Below are 16,003 nucleotides of genomic sequence, written 5' to 3'. Positions count from 1 at the left end.
CCCCCACATTAACATGAAATCGTTTCTAAATTCTAGTGTATGTCGTTGTTCTTCACTTAAATTCTGAATGAACTTGTAAAATAATTCTACAGTATCCTCTTATTAAAGAAAAAAAAAATCGGACTAATCCAAAAGCTTTCTTTGGGAAACATGTTCTCTGACGGCCTAATGTTCAACAAAGACGAAAGAACACACACACTAATCCCATTTTATGTATTTGCTCACTGTAGAATGTGGTGTGACTAAATTCTAAAAGTCTTTGCTTTATTCGCTTTGAATGTTTTTTCTGAGATGAGATGTATTAATATCAAGCAATGGCGTGGCCTGCTTGAACTGCAGCTACACAGATATAAGGTAGTAATACAATCAAAGACTGTGAGAACTTTAAAATGTTTACAAAATATTGATTAGCCTTAAAATGAGCAGATGCAGGTTCTTTTTTATTGACATGCTTAAAAATAACAGCTAGAGCTTTGAATCGTAAGCACTCAGTGTTTCGTCTCTGTAGCAAACTCTCCATCTATGAACTTTTCATGTTTATTCAGATTGAAAATAAAGAAGGCGCCACTTGTGTGTTTTGATGCATTTTGTGAAACAGATATTTCACACTAGTCTCTGTAGGGGATTCATTTTGAGGACAAGGGCTAGAATAAAAACCGGGTGTCTCTGAACACCAATAGCGCTGTGGAGTACAGTATAATAGAGAAAAAGTGCAGAGAGGCTCCAGGGACACATAAGCAGCTTTCAATCCTAGCACATTTATTATATTCTCTCCAACTTCTTCTGTTCCATTGTGTCATTGCTACCCCAGTATTTCCTCTCCCCTTCTGGTCATTTTAGGTTTCCAGAGCTTCTTTTCTCATATGCTTGTTATCACACCCTGACTCTCCAGCTTTTTCCTTTACTTCTAGCAGACAAACTACAGTGCACCTCCACAGTCTAACCCAGCAGAATAATCTTATAAAGAGTCCAGAATACCAAGACCTACCTTCCATAGCATACTTCATGTCCTGTGCAAACAATGTCCACATGACCTCTGCTGACACCTTTCCTACATTAAGTTCTTGAGGGAACCTGAGACAGATGGGAAGATGTGACAAGGTGAAACCTAGTGGATTCCTGAGTTTAATGCAAGCATCCATAAAAATGTCCTAGATCTCTGGAAAAAGAATCAAGCAAAACATTTTGTTGAACTACTGCAGTTGAAGTAAAACCTAAAAATAAGGAGACCTGATTTTGATGTATTCAAGCGGCTTGAATATTTTAGGAGTAGAGTTGCATGACTCACTGGTTCAGTACAGGTGTGTAGGAGTTTCTGTCTTCTTCAATGATGGAAACAATGAGCATGATGAGTTTGGGCCAGAAGTCCAGATTCTTAATGCTTGGACCCTGCTCCTCCAGAGGAAGCTCCTCCTTCTTCTGAATAAAAACCAAAAGGAAAACAGTTAACATTATAGTCGCTCCTTTATTGAAACATTTTATTTTCTTCACCGGCCTGCTGCTACAGAGTCTGATAGCTGCACATTGTATCCTGCAGCTGTGTGACTCACCGTGTCCACAGGCTGGTATTGTCTGCTGTACAGCTCGTGGCAGTTATTGAAAATGTAGTCGTATGTAGAGTTGAGGCAAGCTTTGACACAGTCCCTCACAACTTGACTGGCTCTGGGCGGAGACTGTAACTCCTGGACCTGGAAAGAAGATGAAGATAGCTACAGAGTCAGTAGATGACTGCAAACAAGGGATATTTTATCAACTTGTCAATATCTGGCAACAACTTCAAGGGAAAAAACATTCAAGTCAACAAACTGATAAGAAGATACTACAAAGCTGAACTACAGATAAAGAATATGCAATGTTACCTACCTTCATCCTAAAAAAGGTAATGCTGGTTAGAAGGTCCACGGTGGATTTCAGATCTTGCAGGCGATCCTTGCTGCTGGCAGGGAAGTGATTCTAAAGAAGAAAAACACGTTTAGTTTACACGTTTTCACACTTTTCAAAGACTGTTGGCACAATTTGCACAAAAAATATTTATTGATCAGACGATGAAAAAATTCTTTTTTTTTGTTTTTTACTGGCACAAAAATATTAGACATATACATTTAGAAAACAAGACTAGTAGTGATACAAGAATCTCACCCTATAACTAGAAAGGTCAATGCGTAAGGAGTTGTGCAGCTGGTCTAAGAGCTTGACAAAGCGTTCTTTCTGTATGGGAAGAAAAGGGGAAAAAACATGTTCCTATATTAGAAAGAAGTTTGGCAATCTATTTGTGCATAAAATGCTATAGCGAAGAAAGGAAGAGAAAATAAAATAAAACAAAACAAAGTACTTTACTGTGTCTGTGTGTGTCAGTAGTACAAACCCCAAAATTAGAAGCAGCAAAGCGGTCGGAGGCAGAAACATTGGTGGAGGCTGTTGTGTGGGCGTAGAAGGCATTGATATTGGCCAGCAGGGTGCTCATCACTGCAGGGACTCCAGGACACATGTACTTAGAAGACAGACAGGCAAAGTGCCTGCATAGAGTAGCAAATGCAAAGCTTGGTAAGTACTTGGGTGGGAGGCCTTAAGACTTCTTCAACAATGTGTACCTGCTTACACTTTGTTGCAATAATGTCAGCATCCAGTTCAAATACCTTTATTTGGACAGTCTGCATGTACTACAGGCTCTTGTTTTCACGTGACAATTTCTATTAGGAATTGTCGTGCTATCTGCCCATCACCTACCTGACACATTTAGACTGAATAATAGCCCACTGAAGCATTTTTCTGCGAATGATTGACCTAGCTAACAGTCATCTGTATGGATGATGACACTGCAGTGAGACACATCCATCCTCACCCTGTTTATAATTGACTGTACCTCATCTGAAGGCCAGAGAATGACAATGGCACCAAGAGGTTTATTGATATGACCTCAAAAGACAGGGAAAGGAACATGGGGAATAAAGAGGTAACACATATTGACAGGTAAGAAGACAGTCCAATTCACTGTGTTTTTTTAGACTTACGTCATGGCCTGGTAGATGGACTCAATCCCATAGCGCATGGCAAACTCATCCACTACTTCCTGTCCCACATCATCGAAGTAGACTTTCCAAGAATCGTCTCCACGAGCCTCTGGAATTTTTACCACACCTTGACCAAGTACATCAGTTGAATGATGGAACAAGTTCTGTAATGGGAAGAAATGGACAGACTTGATCTAATTCACATGAACTTCAGAGCTAACACTAAAGCGTGAGAAGTGATGGTAAAGTTATGGTGGCTTTTTACTGAAACAAATATGATGAGATTGTTGCAATTTACGCTTAATATTATTTTTACTGCATGTGTGTAGAATACAGACTTGAAAAGCTTTGGTTTGACAGATTATAGGATTTTCAGTTTCATAAGCACAGGTCCTTTAGCCCTGATTCAAAATTTGATTTGTTTTTTTCAGGGAAGAGGTTGGATTATGGAAATATCACTGTGCCTTTAATCCTGTCCAAATCTATCACGTCTGCAGTCAATCTGTGCAACACATTGCAACAGCTACAATAGTGGTTGCAACCACTTATGCAAACCCTTTGTGTGGAGAAGTTGCTGAATATCCAGCGTGTCTAGGTAATTAATTGTGATTCTGCAGAATCATATACCTCATGCAAACAAGTATACTGCACGTGATATGGAGCCACTTTCTCCTCTCCTTTGATCTCCACGTTGATTTGGAGGCGAATGGCACCAGACACAGCTGATTTGTCTGTCCTCTTCTCTGTATTTAAGTACAAAACAGTCAATCAGATGCACATCGGGAATGTCTTGATTCATAACTTGAGTCCAAATCTGTGACACCAAAAGCACTCTAAACTAGGTCTGTTAACACAACCCTAATCACAGACTATTAGCTTGGCAATTCTATTGTAAGGGCTTCTGTTTCTACAGTTTGATGGTCGTCCAGAGTCAGCGATGATAATAGAAGTCCTCCAGCTGATAGTGAGTGTAACAAAGGCAATGGGCTGCATGAGTCTGTGCCTGATAACAGAAGACATTTGAGCTAGAGCGTTTCTGGAGGTGGAGTTCTTGGCGGCTCACCCCTGCTATTTGCCCTGACAGGCAAATCATTTGGGGTAATTTGTACATGTCGCTAGAGTGGTCGATTTCCGACTGGAGTGCTGCTACTTGATAATCACATATCAGGAGGTGAAAGGAAGAGAGTCAGAGAGGGAGGGAGAAAGAGATAGTGAAAATGTTTTGTTTTTTTCCCCCCTTTCTCTCATGAACTAGGTATATTACATCATTAATCATTAATTAAGCATTCAAATCCAATTCATAATAAAACCTATCAAAATAAATATTTGATCATACAGTTTTCAGGGAGATATTAAACCAAGCAAGTCAAATCTCCCAGCTTAAAAAAACAAACAAAAAAAAAAAAACCCACACAAAACAACAACAACGGTAGATTTATGGGCACATTCATATTCAGTGACAAGCTGTTGCACTTGAAGATTTATTACTGCTGCTGTCAGGTCAATTTTAGCACTTTAATCAAGTATGAACAAAAAAATGTGCTTAAGAAAAGTGAACGCCTCACCCTTACATACAACATATGAAGAGATACGAAGACGCAGAGACAGTAATTCAGAAATATTATTCTAAAGACAACATTTGTTTGCCCACAAGACTGGGATTAGATTTTATCCTGAGAGGTATTCAAGCTACATATATTCATGCTGCACAACTAGTGCTCATGTAGACTAGCATACAGGCCTGACAAATCAGATCCTGTATACTTGTTAATTATTTTGTTCAGGCATCATCCTAATGAAACTTCCCTGCACACCCTAGGGATAGAATTGGGGGGTTATCGTGAAACTTTTTCCTTAAAATTATCACAACTTCTTGCTAGCAGGGAGAAACTCATTTAAAATGTAATCAAATAAGCTAGTATTTTCATGCAGACCAACACAGGCCTTAGGGAAGCAACATGCCTGGGTATAAATATGTTTGCTGCAGGGAAAGGAGATGTGACTAATGAGGTACAAACAACAGACTGGACTTGCTGAAAGCAAGGCTTTTAGTGCCAAACAAAAACATACAGATGTGAAATTGATGTAACAAGCAGATGAGATCCAGGTTATAAACAGGCATGGTAACATGATACAAGGTGTGACCAAAAGATTGGGAGTAGATATTGGGAGCTTTAGTAGGTATTGATGCATTTAACAAAAAAGATAAATACATAAATAAATTTAGCTGAGCTTTACTTGAAAGTCATATTCACACTACCTCTCAGATTGCGCTGTCGAGGACCCATTATGACCACTTACACTGTGCGTTCTGTGACACTGCCTCCCCTCCACATATACTATACAGTTTTCTTCATGATGTCTATTAAAAAAAGACAAGAAAGCCAACTGACCCAGGTTATACCAGACATCCATTTCTCCGCTCAGCGTTCGGACTTCAATGATGCTCTGTCCCAGGAAATCGTCAGATTCCCTCTTCAGACGCTGCTTCACTCTGGACTTGATGTCATCATCTTCATCCCACACTCGCACTTTGATTCGGTCTGAGGAATTGTGGCACTCACTAACAAAACAAAACAAAACAAAACAAAACAAAAAAAGGAAAAAAAAAGAAACATAAACTGAATAATATTAAGTTACAAGATGATAGATACTACAAGGGAGTAATTAAGGTGAGCACTTACAGCACTACTGATAACAAGCGCTCAAGGAACAACAACAAAAAAAAAAAAAAAAACACCCCCCCCCCCCCCCACAACTTTTTTGATTTCATAACCAAGAAACGACTCACAAATGGAACTTTTCCTCCCAGACTGGATTGAGGTTTCCATAGATGGTCTTTGTTCTCTTCTTGGTCTTGCCCACCTGAACAGTGACATACGGATCACTGGATCCTGTCTTGTCTTTTGCCTGAAGTCCTTGTGCACAAACAACTAACCAAGACATAAGAAACAATAAAAAATTACAGAGAGCACATGTAACATAGCTCCAAAGTTGTCGTTGAGCTGTGGTGGCAAAATACCTGTGATTGTGATCTTGGCTGACCACTTTGACGTCCCATCCAATACGCTTTGTTTGATGGTTTTCATCTGCTGTGCATGGATGGCTTTGCTGATGACAAACACTTCCCTGATCAGCTCAAAGATTTCTGGTTTGTTCCTTTCCCTGATCTTCATCCTGTCCTTCATGGCCATGATGATATTTTGAGTGCGGTCTTCAGCTCCATGCTTAGAGCTCTTCTCTGCCGCACCTAAATATTTATTTAAAAAAAAAAAAAGAAAAAACAGACCGAAAAGGCTTGAAACTAAAAAAATATACATATGCCACTTCAGTGGTTACAAGTTAAATAAAAAAGATTTTTAATGTGGGGAAAATATTCTTAAACATTTGAGACAAAATTGTAATGAAACAGCTTCCCGATAACGTAAAAATGTAGTTTCAGATCCCTGATGGAAACTTCTGTGAAACATTTCCTTAGTACTCACGCTGCAGACAGTCAGCATTCAGTAATTCTTGGCACTTTTCATGGCACTTGACACCACACTCAGAACAACGCATGCCTTGCCGTGCGATTCCCCACAGGAGCCCCTCACACTCATAGCAGTATGTAGGTGTAGTCGCTGTCCACACCTCGAAGTTATGTGGTGTGGTGCAAGATATGGGGTAGATAAGAGCCTGCAGGGTCTTCTTGTAGACATGATTTTTCTACAGAAGGAAGAAGATCTATTTTTAAAAGTCCTAATCCAGGGAAACCAAAAAAAAAAAAAACCCTTATCAGTTATAAGGACGTGCTTATGCTGAAAGGCCGATGGAGTCACAACCATGAAAACTGTGTCACTGGGAAGTTTTTGAAACCGACAATATCCAAAATGCAAAGCAGAAGTTTTTTTTTCCCCCCGCATACTCACCAGCTCCTCATCCTTAATTGATGATCGAGCAGCCATTGCAGATGCGATCCCTGCCTTCCTGGCTTGGACAAGGGACTGAACAACATGACAAAATACAAAGAAAAGAAAAAAAATCAGCAAAGTTTGTGTACAAAGTCAAAACAACCCACAACCAAGCACACTGAAAAACAGTTCTGCAACAATAAAAGTCAATATGGTTAAAAGGTTTGAGGGGTTAGTTATAAAGGTGGTTAATAGAATTGTTATTATCTTTATTCTATGAACTTGATGAACACTTACCATATGGTGAGAACCCATGTGAGTATTATTAGTACCAAGCAAGTTAGCCCAAAGTCAACATTATAAAACATAGACAGGCCTTTGTTAGTAGTTTATTCTATCCAGTCAATTTGATCAAAAAGAAGAAAAACAACGTTAACCAAAAGGTGAGGGAATGACCTGTTGGCAATGTATTTTGATGGGAATGTTGAATAGAAAGAAAAGTAACCCAGGACCAAAAGGACACATGCAAATGTCTTAAATTGTAATAAACAGGAAGTATGGCAGAGATCAACATACTATGCCTGGTAACTACTGTTAACTGTCCTAGTTTATTTTGTACTTCAGTAGAAAAGGGAGTGTCAACTAGGTTCTATAACTTACCATAGCCTGACCAAGGAGAGTGAATGCATTCAAGAGAGTTGTGGGGAATAATTTTGGGTTTAAGAGAGGAGGGAGAGAGACATTAGCAGGCTGATTTCATATTTGTCTCCATTCTTTGAAACAACTCCATCCCAAATTCAGTGTAAAAGAAAAACTAACAAACAAACAAAAACTATTGTTGTACTGGTCTCATTTATAGAAACACTCACAGTAAAGAACAAAGAACAAACTGAATGAGATACAAAATACAGTGTATTTATAGGAAAATAAACAATAGGTGAGTACTGACCACATCGCTGACCAATGGGATAGGCTTCTTTTTACGTAGGTCCGGCATACTGTCAATTCCATACAGACCAGAGCCTCCACTACGGAACAAGCAAAACAGTTTTTATTTAGGTTTAAAATACAAATTTATTTAATCTAACCAAACTTCACCAATACAACACTATGTATAACTTACCCTGTTTTGACCCATGCCTGTCGAGTACTGGGCTCAACATCTCTGACCTGTAAGTATTTTAAATGGGAGAATTTAGGCTAGTGGCTTACAAAGACATAAAGAACTATGTTATGAGAGGAGCGGTGTTTGTGGAACCAGGCTTGGTTGAGTTTGACCTCTCTGATGTCACAGAACATGCAAATTAAAAAACAAACAAACAATAAAATAAAAAAATAATTAAAAGATGGGACTAAAATGAATGCTGCTGAACTCTTTAATTAGGTTAAGTGAAATTAAAGTGTGGACCACGATCACAGTATGTAGATGCAAAACTAAAGAATACATTTTATTTCCAAATAGGACAAAAGCACGCCCACAAAATTTTTGTCCGGGTGATTAAACATGCATAGAAGGGATTTTTTTATTTCTTCCTACAAGTATAACTTTTTCCTTTTTCATTTATTTAGTTGACAGTGGAGTTTCCTCTGGGGTTCTTTCTAATAGATTTTGATAGTGTTTGAAAATATTATGAAGGCGAAAACAGAACGTGACACAAGAAATAACACCACAAACATTGTAAAGTTACAGCAAGCTCCTGGTAAATTATTCTGTAACAGATTAACTAAAGTTATCAGGCAAATGTCTCATTTAGAATGTCAATAATACGTTCAGACTAAAAATTACACATCTATGCAGTCAATACCATATATAATGTGTATTTAGAGCATTATGCTTTGGAAACAACAAGAACTTATGTTGATAAGAAAAGTAAGAACAGTACTGTGTGGGGGGGATGCACACAAATTAATAAATAAACAAACCGAACAAAAACAAAATAATGTAGCTTGAACATGGAGCTAATATATTTCAAGTAACCTGATTATCTTCTCTCCAACAGTCTGCAAAAACAAAACAAAATACAAGTAGCATTATAAATCAAGTTGAGTAGCTGTACATGAGCAAAGTCAAACAATTTTGTAACTAAAGGAAATGCATTTAGTTCACTACAAAAATAAAGATTTGATTTTTGCTGTTATTACCAGGCTTGCAAGTGGTATATATGCAAAAAATAAATGAATAAATAAAATACCTGATACAAACTCATCTTGAGACTGAGATCCTTGGGACCCTTGGGAGCCTTGAGAACCATGGGATCCCTGTGCAGATTTGGACAGTCTATGACGAGTTTGCCTCTTTTCTCTTAGAATACGTTGGAAATTCTCTATACGTGCTCTGTGACTGGCATCAGTTAGCCTGCCTTGCTTTTCATCAGTCAGCCTTTCTTGATTTTCTTCATGAAGAACATGGTTTTCCCTTATGGGACTTAAGCGCACCTCCTCTTGGTTACGAACTGGACTTTCATCCTGCCTTGTTGCATACTGGTGGTCAGGCGTTATATCAAACTTGGACAGTTCTTCATCTGTTGAATAGTCTCCTTTTCCTTGTGAAATCTCTACAGAGTGATATTCTGTTGGAGTTCCAGGAGAGGGGCTTGCTTTATGTGGAGATGCTTGAAGGGAGCATGATAGATTCTCGTGCATCTCAAGACAATCCATGTAGACTGAAGGATCACTGTCCTCCTTTGAGGTGGCAAAGTGAGGATAATTCTCTGTAAGGCTAATCTCTCCCTCTGTATAATCTACAGTGATATGCTCATCCTCAGGTTCAGAAATTTGTTTACCCAAGGATGGGGGTGCCTCTGTACCACTATCATCTTTTTCATCTTCGGTATTCAAACCTTCCAACTTTTTGAAAGCCCCTTTTAAAGCTGACCTGACCGTGAGTACAGCCTTGCTAAAACTTATTGCATCAAAACCTACGTCAGCAGTCCTGGGTGTGCTTTCAGGATCTATTTCAGGTGACTCTGGTGACAGTGTTTCTCCTACATCCTCCCTGGAAATGCTGTGATCTGTCCACTCTCTGTCCAAACTCTCAGCAGAACCGAGATCGAGAGTGTCCCCAGATGACGGGCAATAATCACATGGTGAATGTGGCTCTAAATAACCATCATCACAGTCTGTCAACAACACAGTGGAACAGCTCAAGCTCCAAGAGGGCCCACTCTCAAGTTCATTCGCACAGGCATCTGTGGTGTGGTATCCAGAACTACGTGAAAATGGACAGTTTGCAGCACAGTCGCACTCCAAGTTTTCTCCCTCAGCTTCCTGTCTCAGAGGCCTCCAGTCCACCTGACTGGAAGAACTTGAAGGTGAATTATAATGGGTTCCAAACAACAATGAAAGGTGCTCTGAACTGTTGTGAGAAGAATGACCTGGTGTGCTGCTTTGTGTGTCCTCTCTTGCACGTCTGTTCCAAACTCCTAGAAAGCTCTCAAGCTCTTCTCCACTGTTTGCACAAGAGGAAACATCCTCCTCACTCCAACCACCTTCTCTACTAATACTGTGCTGAATATCAGCAGTTGGCCATCTGCTATACTCCGTGTCACCAGGAAGAAAGGCTGCCTCTGGATAATTGGAGCTCTGACATGATGACAATGAGCTAGTACTTTGGTAGTTTTGGTCACAGTGAAGCTCCAGGTAACAGACATCAGACAAGCGCATGTCTGAACTCTGCTCCAGGTACTCTTGATCTTTTTGATGGACTGTTCTGCAAGTGGCTTGATCATGCCATTGTTTGGGGGATCTATGTGATGATACATATCCTGAATCTCTTCCATAATCATTGCAGTCCAGCAAAGGATTGGGATCACCTGTGTGAGGAGAAGAGATTGCATTCTGCCTATCCAGACTTCCATGCCTGGTGTGACGTGTTTGAGAAACAGGGCTAGGATGCGTTACAGCTGAAGCCCCGGAATATAGCTCACCTATTTCACTGAGCACTGCATCGACACAACAAGATACTTCATCCACTGAGCCTCGCACAGACGTTAGATACTGCCTCAGGTCAGAAATTTCCTCTTGGATCTTATTAATTCCTTTCAGCTCCTTCAGGATATGCTCCACTACGTTACTATGGTCTGCTTCCTCATCCTCCATCTTCTGCCTCCATTCCTCATTTGTGATTCTTTCAAGAATCTTGGGGATAGAAGCCTCCACAACTTCACTGCCATCTTGGCAATCAGAATTTCTGTCTTTCTCAGATATGGTGGGGTTAGCTTTGGTTATTGTTTTGCTGACTGATATCTGGTCATGAAATGAATTATCTTCTGGTGCCTGTAGACACTTCTGTAGTTTTTTACAGAGACTTTGCCCTACATTGGGAAGCTGTGTTTTTTTCTTCTGCAGCTCACTCTTCTTGGGTGAGAGTGGAACTGGCTCCAGTTCATTGGGTTCATCCTCTCCACTGACGTGTCCTCTGGGAAACATCCCTGAGAATTGGCACTTGTGATCAACTGTTCCTACACATGGAGATATCACTGCCTCTGTGACTCCTCCTTAAGATGGGTCAAGTATAAGCCAGCATCTTAACCTGCATATGAGTAAGTATCTGCAAGTAAGTTATTTTGTTGAAAAAGCTTTGAAAAACCATGTGATTATTATGCCTACCAGCTCTCTGTTATCAGATGGCAGCTAAATATGATAAAACCACCACATGAACTTTGGAACTGTCAACTTGCCCTACTACCAACAATTAACTAAAACACAGGTACATAAATAAAACAAGTACAGGAAAGGTAATGATAAAGTATGCAAATGTATGCATTTTGAAAGTAGTGATTTTAAATGTAAACTCTTTTTTTTATAATTCCCTCAATGAGAAAGTAATTTATCTTTCCCATTTTTATTAAACCCATCAAGTGAAAAACACAGACACATAAAACTTTACTTTTTTATGACCACTAGCTCAGCCCACAGTGGAGTTCTAATTCTGACTATGCACAATATTTTAAACACTGGACAGAAAGTTCATTTGCTTTCTGGATTAAAGACATCCCATATGGAAAAGAAATAGTAAAAACTTATATGATTTACTCATGAAAGTGACCACTTTCTCAATACTTTCATATATTGTTTTAGTAAGTATCCAAAACATACAAGTTTTCATTTATATAATTTTTCAAGGGATCTTATATGTGTTTTCACTCTTGTATGCTTTTCATACAAGTTTCAAGCAAGACAGATACAAACTTTATAAGATTTATATACATCTTTTCCGGGATGGCTGAATGCATTTCAGCACACATGGAATACCTCTATGAGAGACTACACTACTCTCCACAATACAAATGCTGGATAGACATTGTTTTAACTGAGAGTCAGTGAGAGTGGCAACTTCCAGAATGAACGCCATGCAGCTGCTTAGATCTCTGTAATTAGGATGCTTTGGAAAGACAGCACAGTAATTAGATGACAGGTCAATTCTCTCCTCTGAGGCCATGCCATTCTTACACACCCTTACCAGCTGCATGGCTTAATAGCTCTGATCCATTGGTACACACTGGAATGACAACTGAATACCCCGACTGTAACATAAATCTGGTTCTGGCATTACTTCATTCACAGAGGGCATTTACCATAGCTCTGTGATTTTGTCTTCTTCACTGAGACAATTACCAAATTCTCAAAAATGTAGAAGATGTTGCAGTGGTTTCAAGGTCAAGTTCTGTTCATCATCCCTGCTTTAATACTGCTTGTAACTCAAATTAAGGAGTTTTAATTGGACACGGCAGGATTTCTTAGCTCTACAAATAGTGCACTATATAATTCTTTTGAGATTTGTAAATGCTACTTTAAAAAAATATTATTAATAATATCATAATTATATTATATTTAAAAATCGTAATAAAATTCACACTTATCTCTTCCATCTCTGTGACTAAATATCTGGGTAAAAAAAACCATAGGAGGCCTTGGCTTCTAAAATATAAATTACAAGAAAATTAAACATTTTATAGAGTTGTAATATTTTCATTTAAGATGGCCTCAGACTAAAGTAAGCTTATTTCTGGGGACTTTCTCTGTATTTTACAATACCTTTGTAGTCAATTTGCTTTATAACATAACTATACCTTGGCAAAGTTTTAGGAAAGCAAATGTCCAATTCTATTAAGTAAACTAATCCAGGGAGTGCATAATATAATTGCTAAATACATTAACACACCCCTGCACTTGAGGTCTCCAATAAGCACTTTAGCACAGAAGGTGTGTATTACCCTGATAAGCGTTTAGTGGGTAGAAATGTATAATCAGCCAATCAAAACTGACTGTTTCAGTCACCAATCTGAGAATGAAAATAAGCTGATGATCTTATCAGCTGAATGGAATCCCCCTATCCTACATTTACAGGCAGCAATGTGCTTCACAATAAAATTACAGTTATAAATATTATTTTATTCCATAAAATAATTATTAATAGCCATATTTAATTTACAAACATACCAACTAATGCTAGTTTTAGACATACTTGATGAATATGTGTAAACAAACAAAGTCGCATCAATGTGTAACTAATTAATTGATTGATTGACTGATTGATCATAATAACTGAGGGGCAGGTAGGGGTTCGGGCCATATTCCAAGTGAGTCAATCTTCAGCGGTCTCCCTTTCCCCCCCCCCTTTCCTTATTAAATAATCCACAGCTTTCATTAAAAAGAAAGAAAAAGAATAAGTAAAAAAGGCATCTTGCTTTTGACTTTTTTAGCTGGCTTCTTATCAATGAGTGAGATTTTAGAATACTGAAAGAAAGAAGAGATCCCTTCTTGACATTTAATTGGCTAAACATGGTTGCGTATCCATGCACTACAATACTACATCTTCCATACAGTAACTTGTACAATCTATATTTTTAATCAAAGTATATGTTAAATATATATTTAACATAAATATACTAAATAAAATGTAATCCTTACCTTATCAGAAAGAATGAACAACCTGTAGATACCATCTTATAAAATTGATTAATTCCACATGGAGGGTTGCTCAGCAGCTCGTAATAGCAATTCCCTGTATTTTATAAAAATATTTACCCAGTTGTACTGGTGAACATTGTTAAGTGTCAATCAAACCAGCAAATCTTCCTTCAAGTTAAAAAAAATATACAAGTGCTGAGTTCCTGATTTCTACAACCGAATTAGCCAGCACAGCACAAGTAGATGATCACACAGCAGTTCACCCTCTGTTAAGTAGCTATCCCTCCCACCCTCTTGCATGCTTTCACTGCACTAGCTCTCTCTCTCTCTCTCACTGTTCTCTGGGAGTGTATTCCAGTGCAAACCTAATCTGAGGGTGTAAGACTACCAGCTTTTAGCTGATCACAGTTACTGTAAAGAGTCATTTGTCAAAATGTATTGTTTTTAAAACTTCAAAAACATTCAAGCTAAACACATTGGCAGTACTACTATCCCTGAGTGACTAAATGAGAATTTGTGGAGTCGAAGGATAATGTGTATAAACTTTAAAGCATATCTCATCAAGTATGGGTTATGGATTTGCCTCCCATGATTCCTTGCTGTCGTCAAGTGTGATTAAATTACTACAATCTCATTCCAAACCTTTCTTTGAAAATAAACAAGCACGTATGTTTTAGGGTATCAAATCTAGCATTTTCATTATGCTAGTCACTGTGACACCACACGAAAACTTTCCAATTCTAATTAATTATAATCTTTACCAGCAGCCTTGTGTGATAAGTATTTCCTTGCATCATTTAATGATTAGCACTTAGACAGCTTTCACCCTTGATTTATACTCATGTCTTCAATCACTCATTTATAGTTCATGTTCATCTCAACCACTTCATGGAAGTCATCATTATTATAATGAAGGCATGCAAGGGCTATATGCCCTGCTCCTTGATTGCCATGCTGTTAAAGCTTTAGTCAGGGAGGATGAACTATAGTTATGACTAACAAATCCCAATATTGTCATTATGAACACAGTAAAGTCCAGTCTTTCTGACTGGTCTTAAATTATTAAATTTAACATCTAAACTTAAAATTCTCCAGAAATGGTAATGCAGATTGCACCTATATTTGGTCACATTACAGTTGATTCCATAATGCCACAATTGCCTTTTTAACAAAGGTCATTTGATTTGTAAAAAACAAACAAACAAACACACACAAACACTGGGCTAAAGATACTGATTACAAGCTATACAGTATATGGAGATATGTGTCACTGCATATATTCTGTTTTCGCACATTCTGATAAAATACACAACAACCGTTTAGTAAAAGAAACATAAACATAAAAAACATAAAAGAAACACAACATAAAAAGAAATACTGGTAGCCACCGCTACACCACAGCCTTCTAACAGATGTAAATACGTAAGATTTTAGTTGATTTTCAAAAAAGTTGACATCTGAACTTGACCTTGAGTTCAAGGTCACTGAGTTCAAAGATTTTTAGTGGCTGCAACTTGGTAATTATTTGAAAATCTTTGGTGACGTCCTTCTTGAGTTATCGCTTTCAGGAGATTTTCAGATTTTATCCCTGAATTTGTCAAACATAGCAGATATCCTTGGAAGAAGAACATAGTAAGGACTTTTGTGAGCAAAACATCTACTAATTCAATATAGATTTTTCATGCAGTGAGTAATCTGCCTAAAATCAACACTATATTTCTTATTTTGAGTACCACATGAAGAGAGTAAATTCCACATTTAAGACTCAATAAGATGGAGAGGAGACAAAGATATCTCATATAAGTTACAAAATGAAGACTACTTAAAAATTAGAGGATCATAAAAACTTTTGCTGGGTAGTTTTAACAGAGGAGCACATTGTTAGTCGTGTGCCTGCAATTAGGACACCAATTCACTAGAAGTAATATCATTCTAGTACATTTTAGTGCATCTGCATGAACATTCAGAGAGACTAAACTCAACCAGTTTCAAAGGATTGTATGTATAAACGTGCTTGCAAATGTTGTGTGTACAAGGACTGGGAAAAGAAGAAAGTTGGAATTAAGGGTTAATAACAGATTGAACATTGTTGGAGGAACTGAAGTTAAAATACTACATACCTCCCGCAGTTGAACTCTGACTTTAGTGATGGCCTTCATCCAATGAAGTCTGGATTGGGAAAAGGGTAAT

The 16,003-nt window shown here is 38.1% G+C and overlaps 1 protein-coding gene across 9 annotated transcripts in view; it reads right to left on the bottom strand.

The window, feature by feature from the left end:
• Positions 1–15,921, bottom strand: part of LOC102301432 (protein unc-13 homolog B) — a 27,570-nt gene extending 11,649 nt beyond the window's left edge. For 4 of the 9 annotated variants that reach the window (XM_042214953.1, XM_042214952.1, XM_042214951.1 and 1 more), the window contains exons 1-18: positions 9,094–11,969; positions 8,880–8,902; positions 8,025–8,071; positions 7,851–7,929; positions 7,562–7,567; positions 6,920–6,994; positions 6,497–6,716; positions 6,034–6,261; positions 5,803–5,944; positions 5,405–5,574; positions 3,639–3,754; positions 3,012–3,175; positions 2,366–2,516; positions 2,140–2,208; positions 1,864–1,953; positions 1,551–1,688; positions 1,289–1,419; positions 989–1,074 (exon numbers count right to left, since the gene is read on the bottom strand). In XM_042214953.1, the coding sequence (XP_042070887.1) occupies positions 989–1,074; positions 1,289–1,419; positions 1,551–1,688; positions 1,864–1,953; positions 2,140–2,208; positions 2,366–2,516; positions 3,012–3,175; positions 3,639–3,754; positions 5,405–5,574; positions 5,803–5,944; positions 6,034–6,261; positions 6,497–6,716; positions 6,920–6,994; positions 7,562–7,567; positions 7,851–7,929; positions 8,025–8,071; positions 8,880–8,902; positions 9,094–11,329 (4,171 nt within the window). In that variant the 5' untranslated portion in view covers positions 11,330–11,969. Of the gene's footprint in view, positions 1–988; positions 1,075–1,288; positions 1,420–1,550; positions 1,689–1,863; positions 1,954–2,139; positions 2,209–2,365; positions 2,517–3,011; positions 3,176–3,638; positions 3,755–5,404; positions 5,575–5,802; positions 5,945–6,033; positions 6,262–6,496; positions 6,717–6,919; positions 6,995–7,561; positions 7,568–7,850; positions 7,930–8,024; positions 8,072–8,879; positions 8,903–9,093; positions 11,970–13,813 lie in introns of those variants that run through there. The other 5 variants (XM_042214955.1, XM_042214957.1, XM_042214956.1 and 2 more) reach the window with 3 other exon arrangements.
• Positions 15,922–16,003: the final 82 nt, after the last annotated feature.

The sequence above is a fragment of the Haplochromis burtoni genome, unplaced genomic scaffold (assembly GCF_018398535.1).
Source record: "Haplochromis burtoni strain Fernald_Lab_line unplaced genomic scaffold, NCSU_Asbu1 Contig_632, whole genome shotgun sequence".
Taxonomy (NCBI): domain Eukaryota; kingdom Metazoa; phylum Chordata; class Actinopteri; order Cichliformes; family Cichlidae; genus Haplochromis; species Haplochromis burtoni.
Note: the sequence above shows the minus strand (reverse complement) of the source record. Positions and strands in the feature narration are given on the sequence as shown.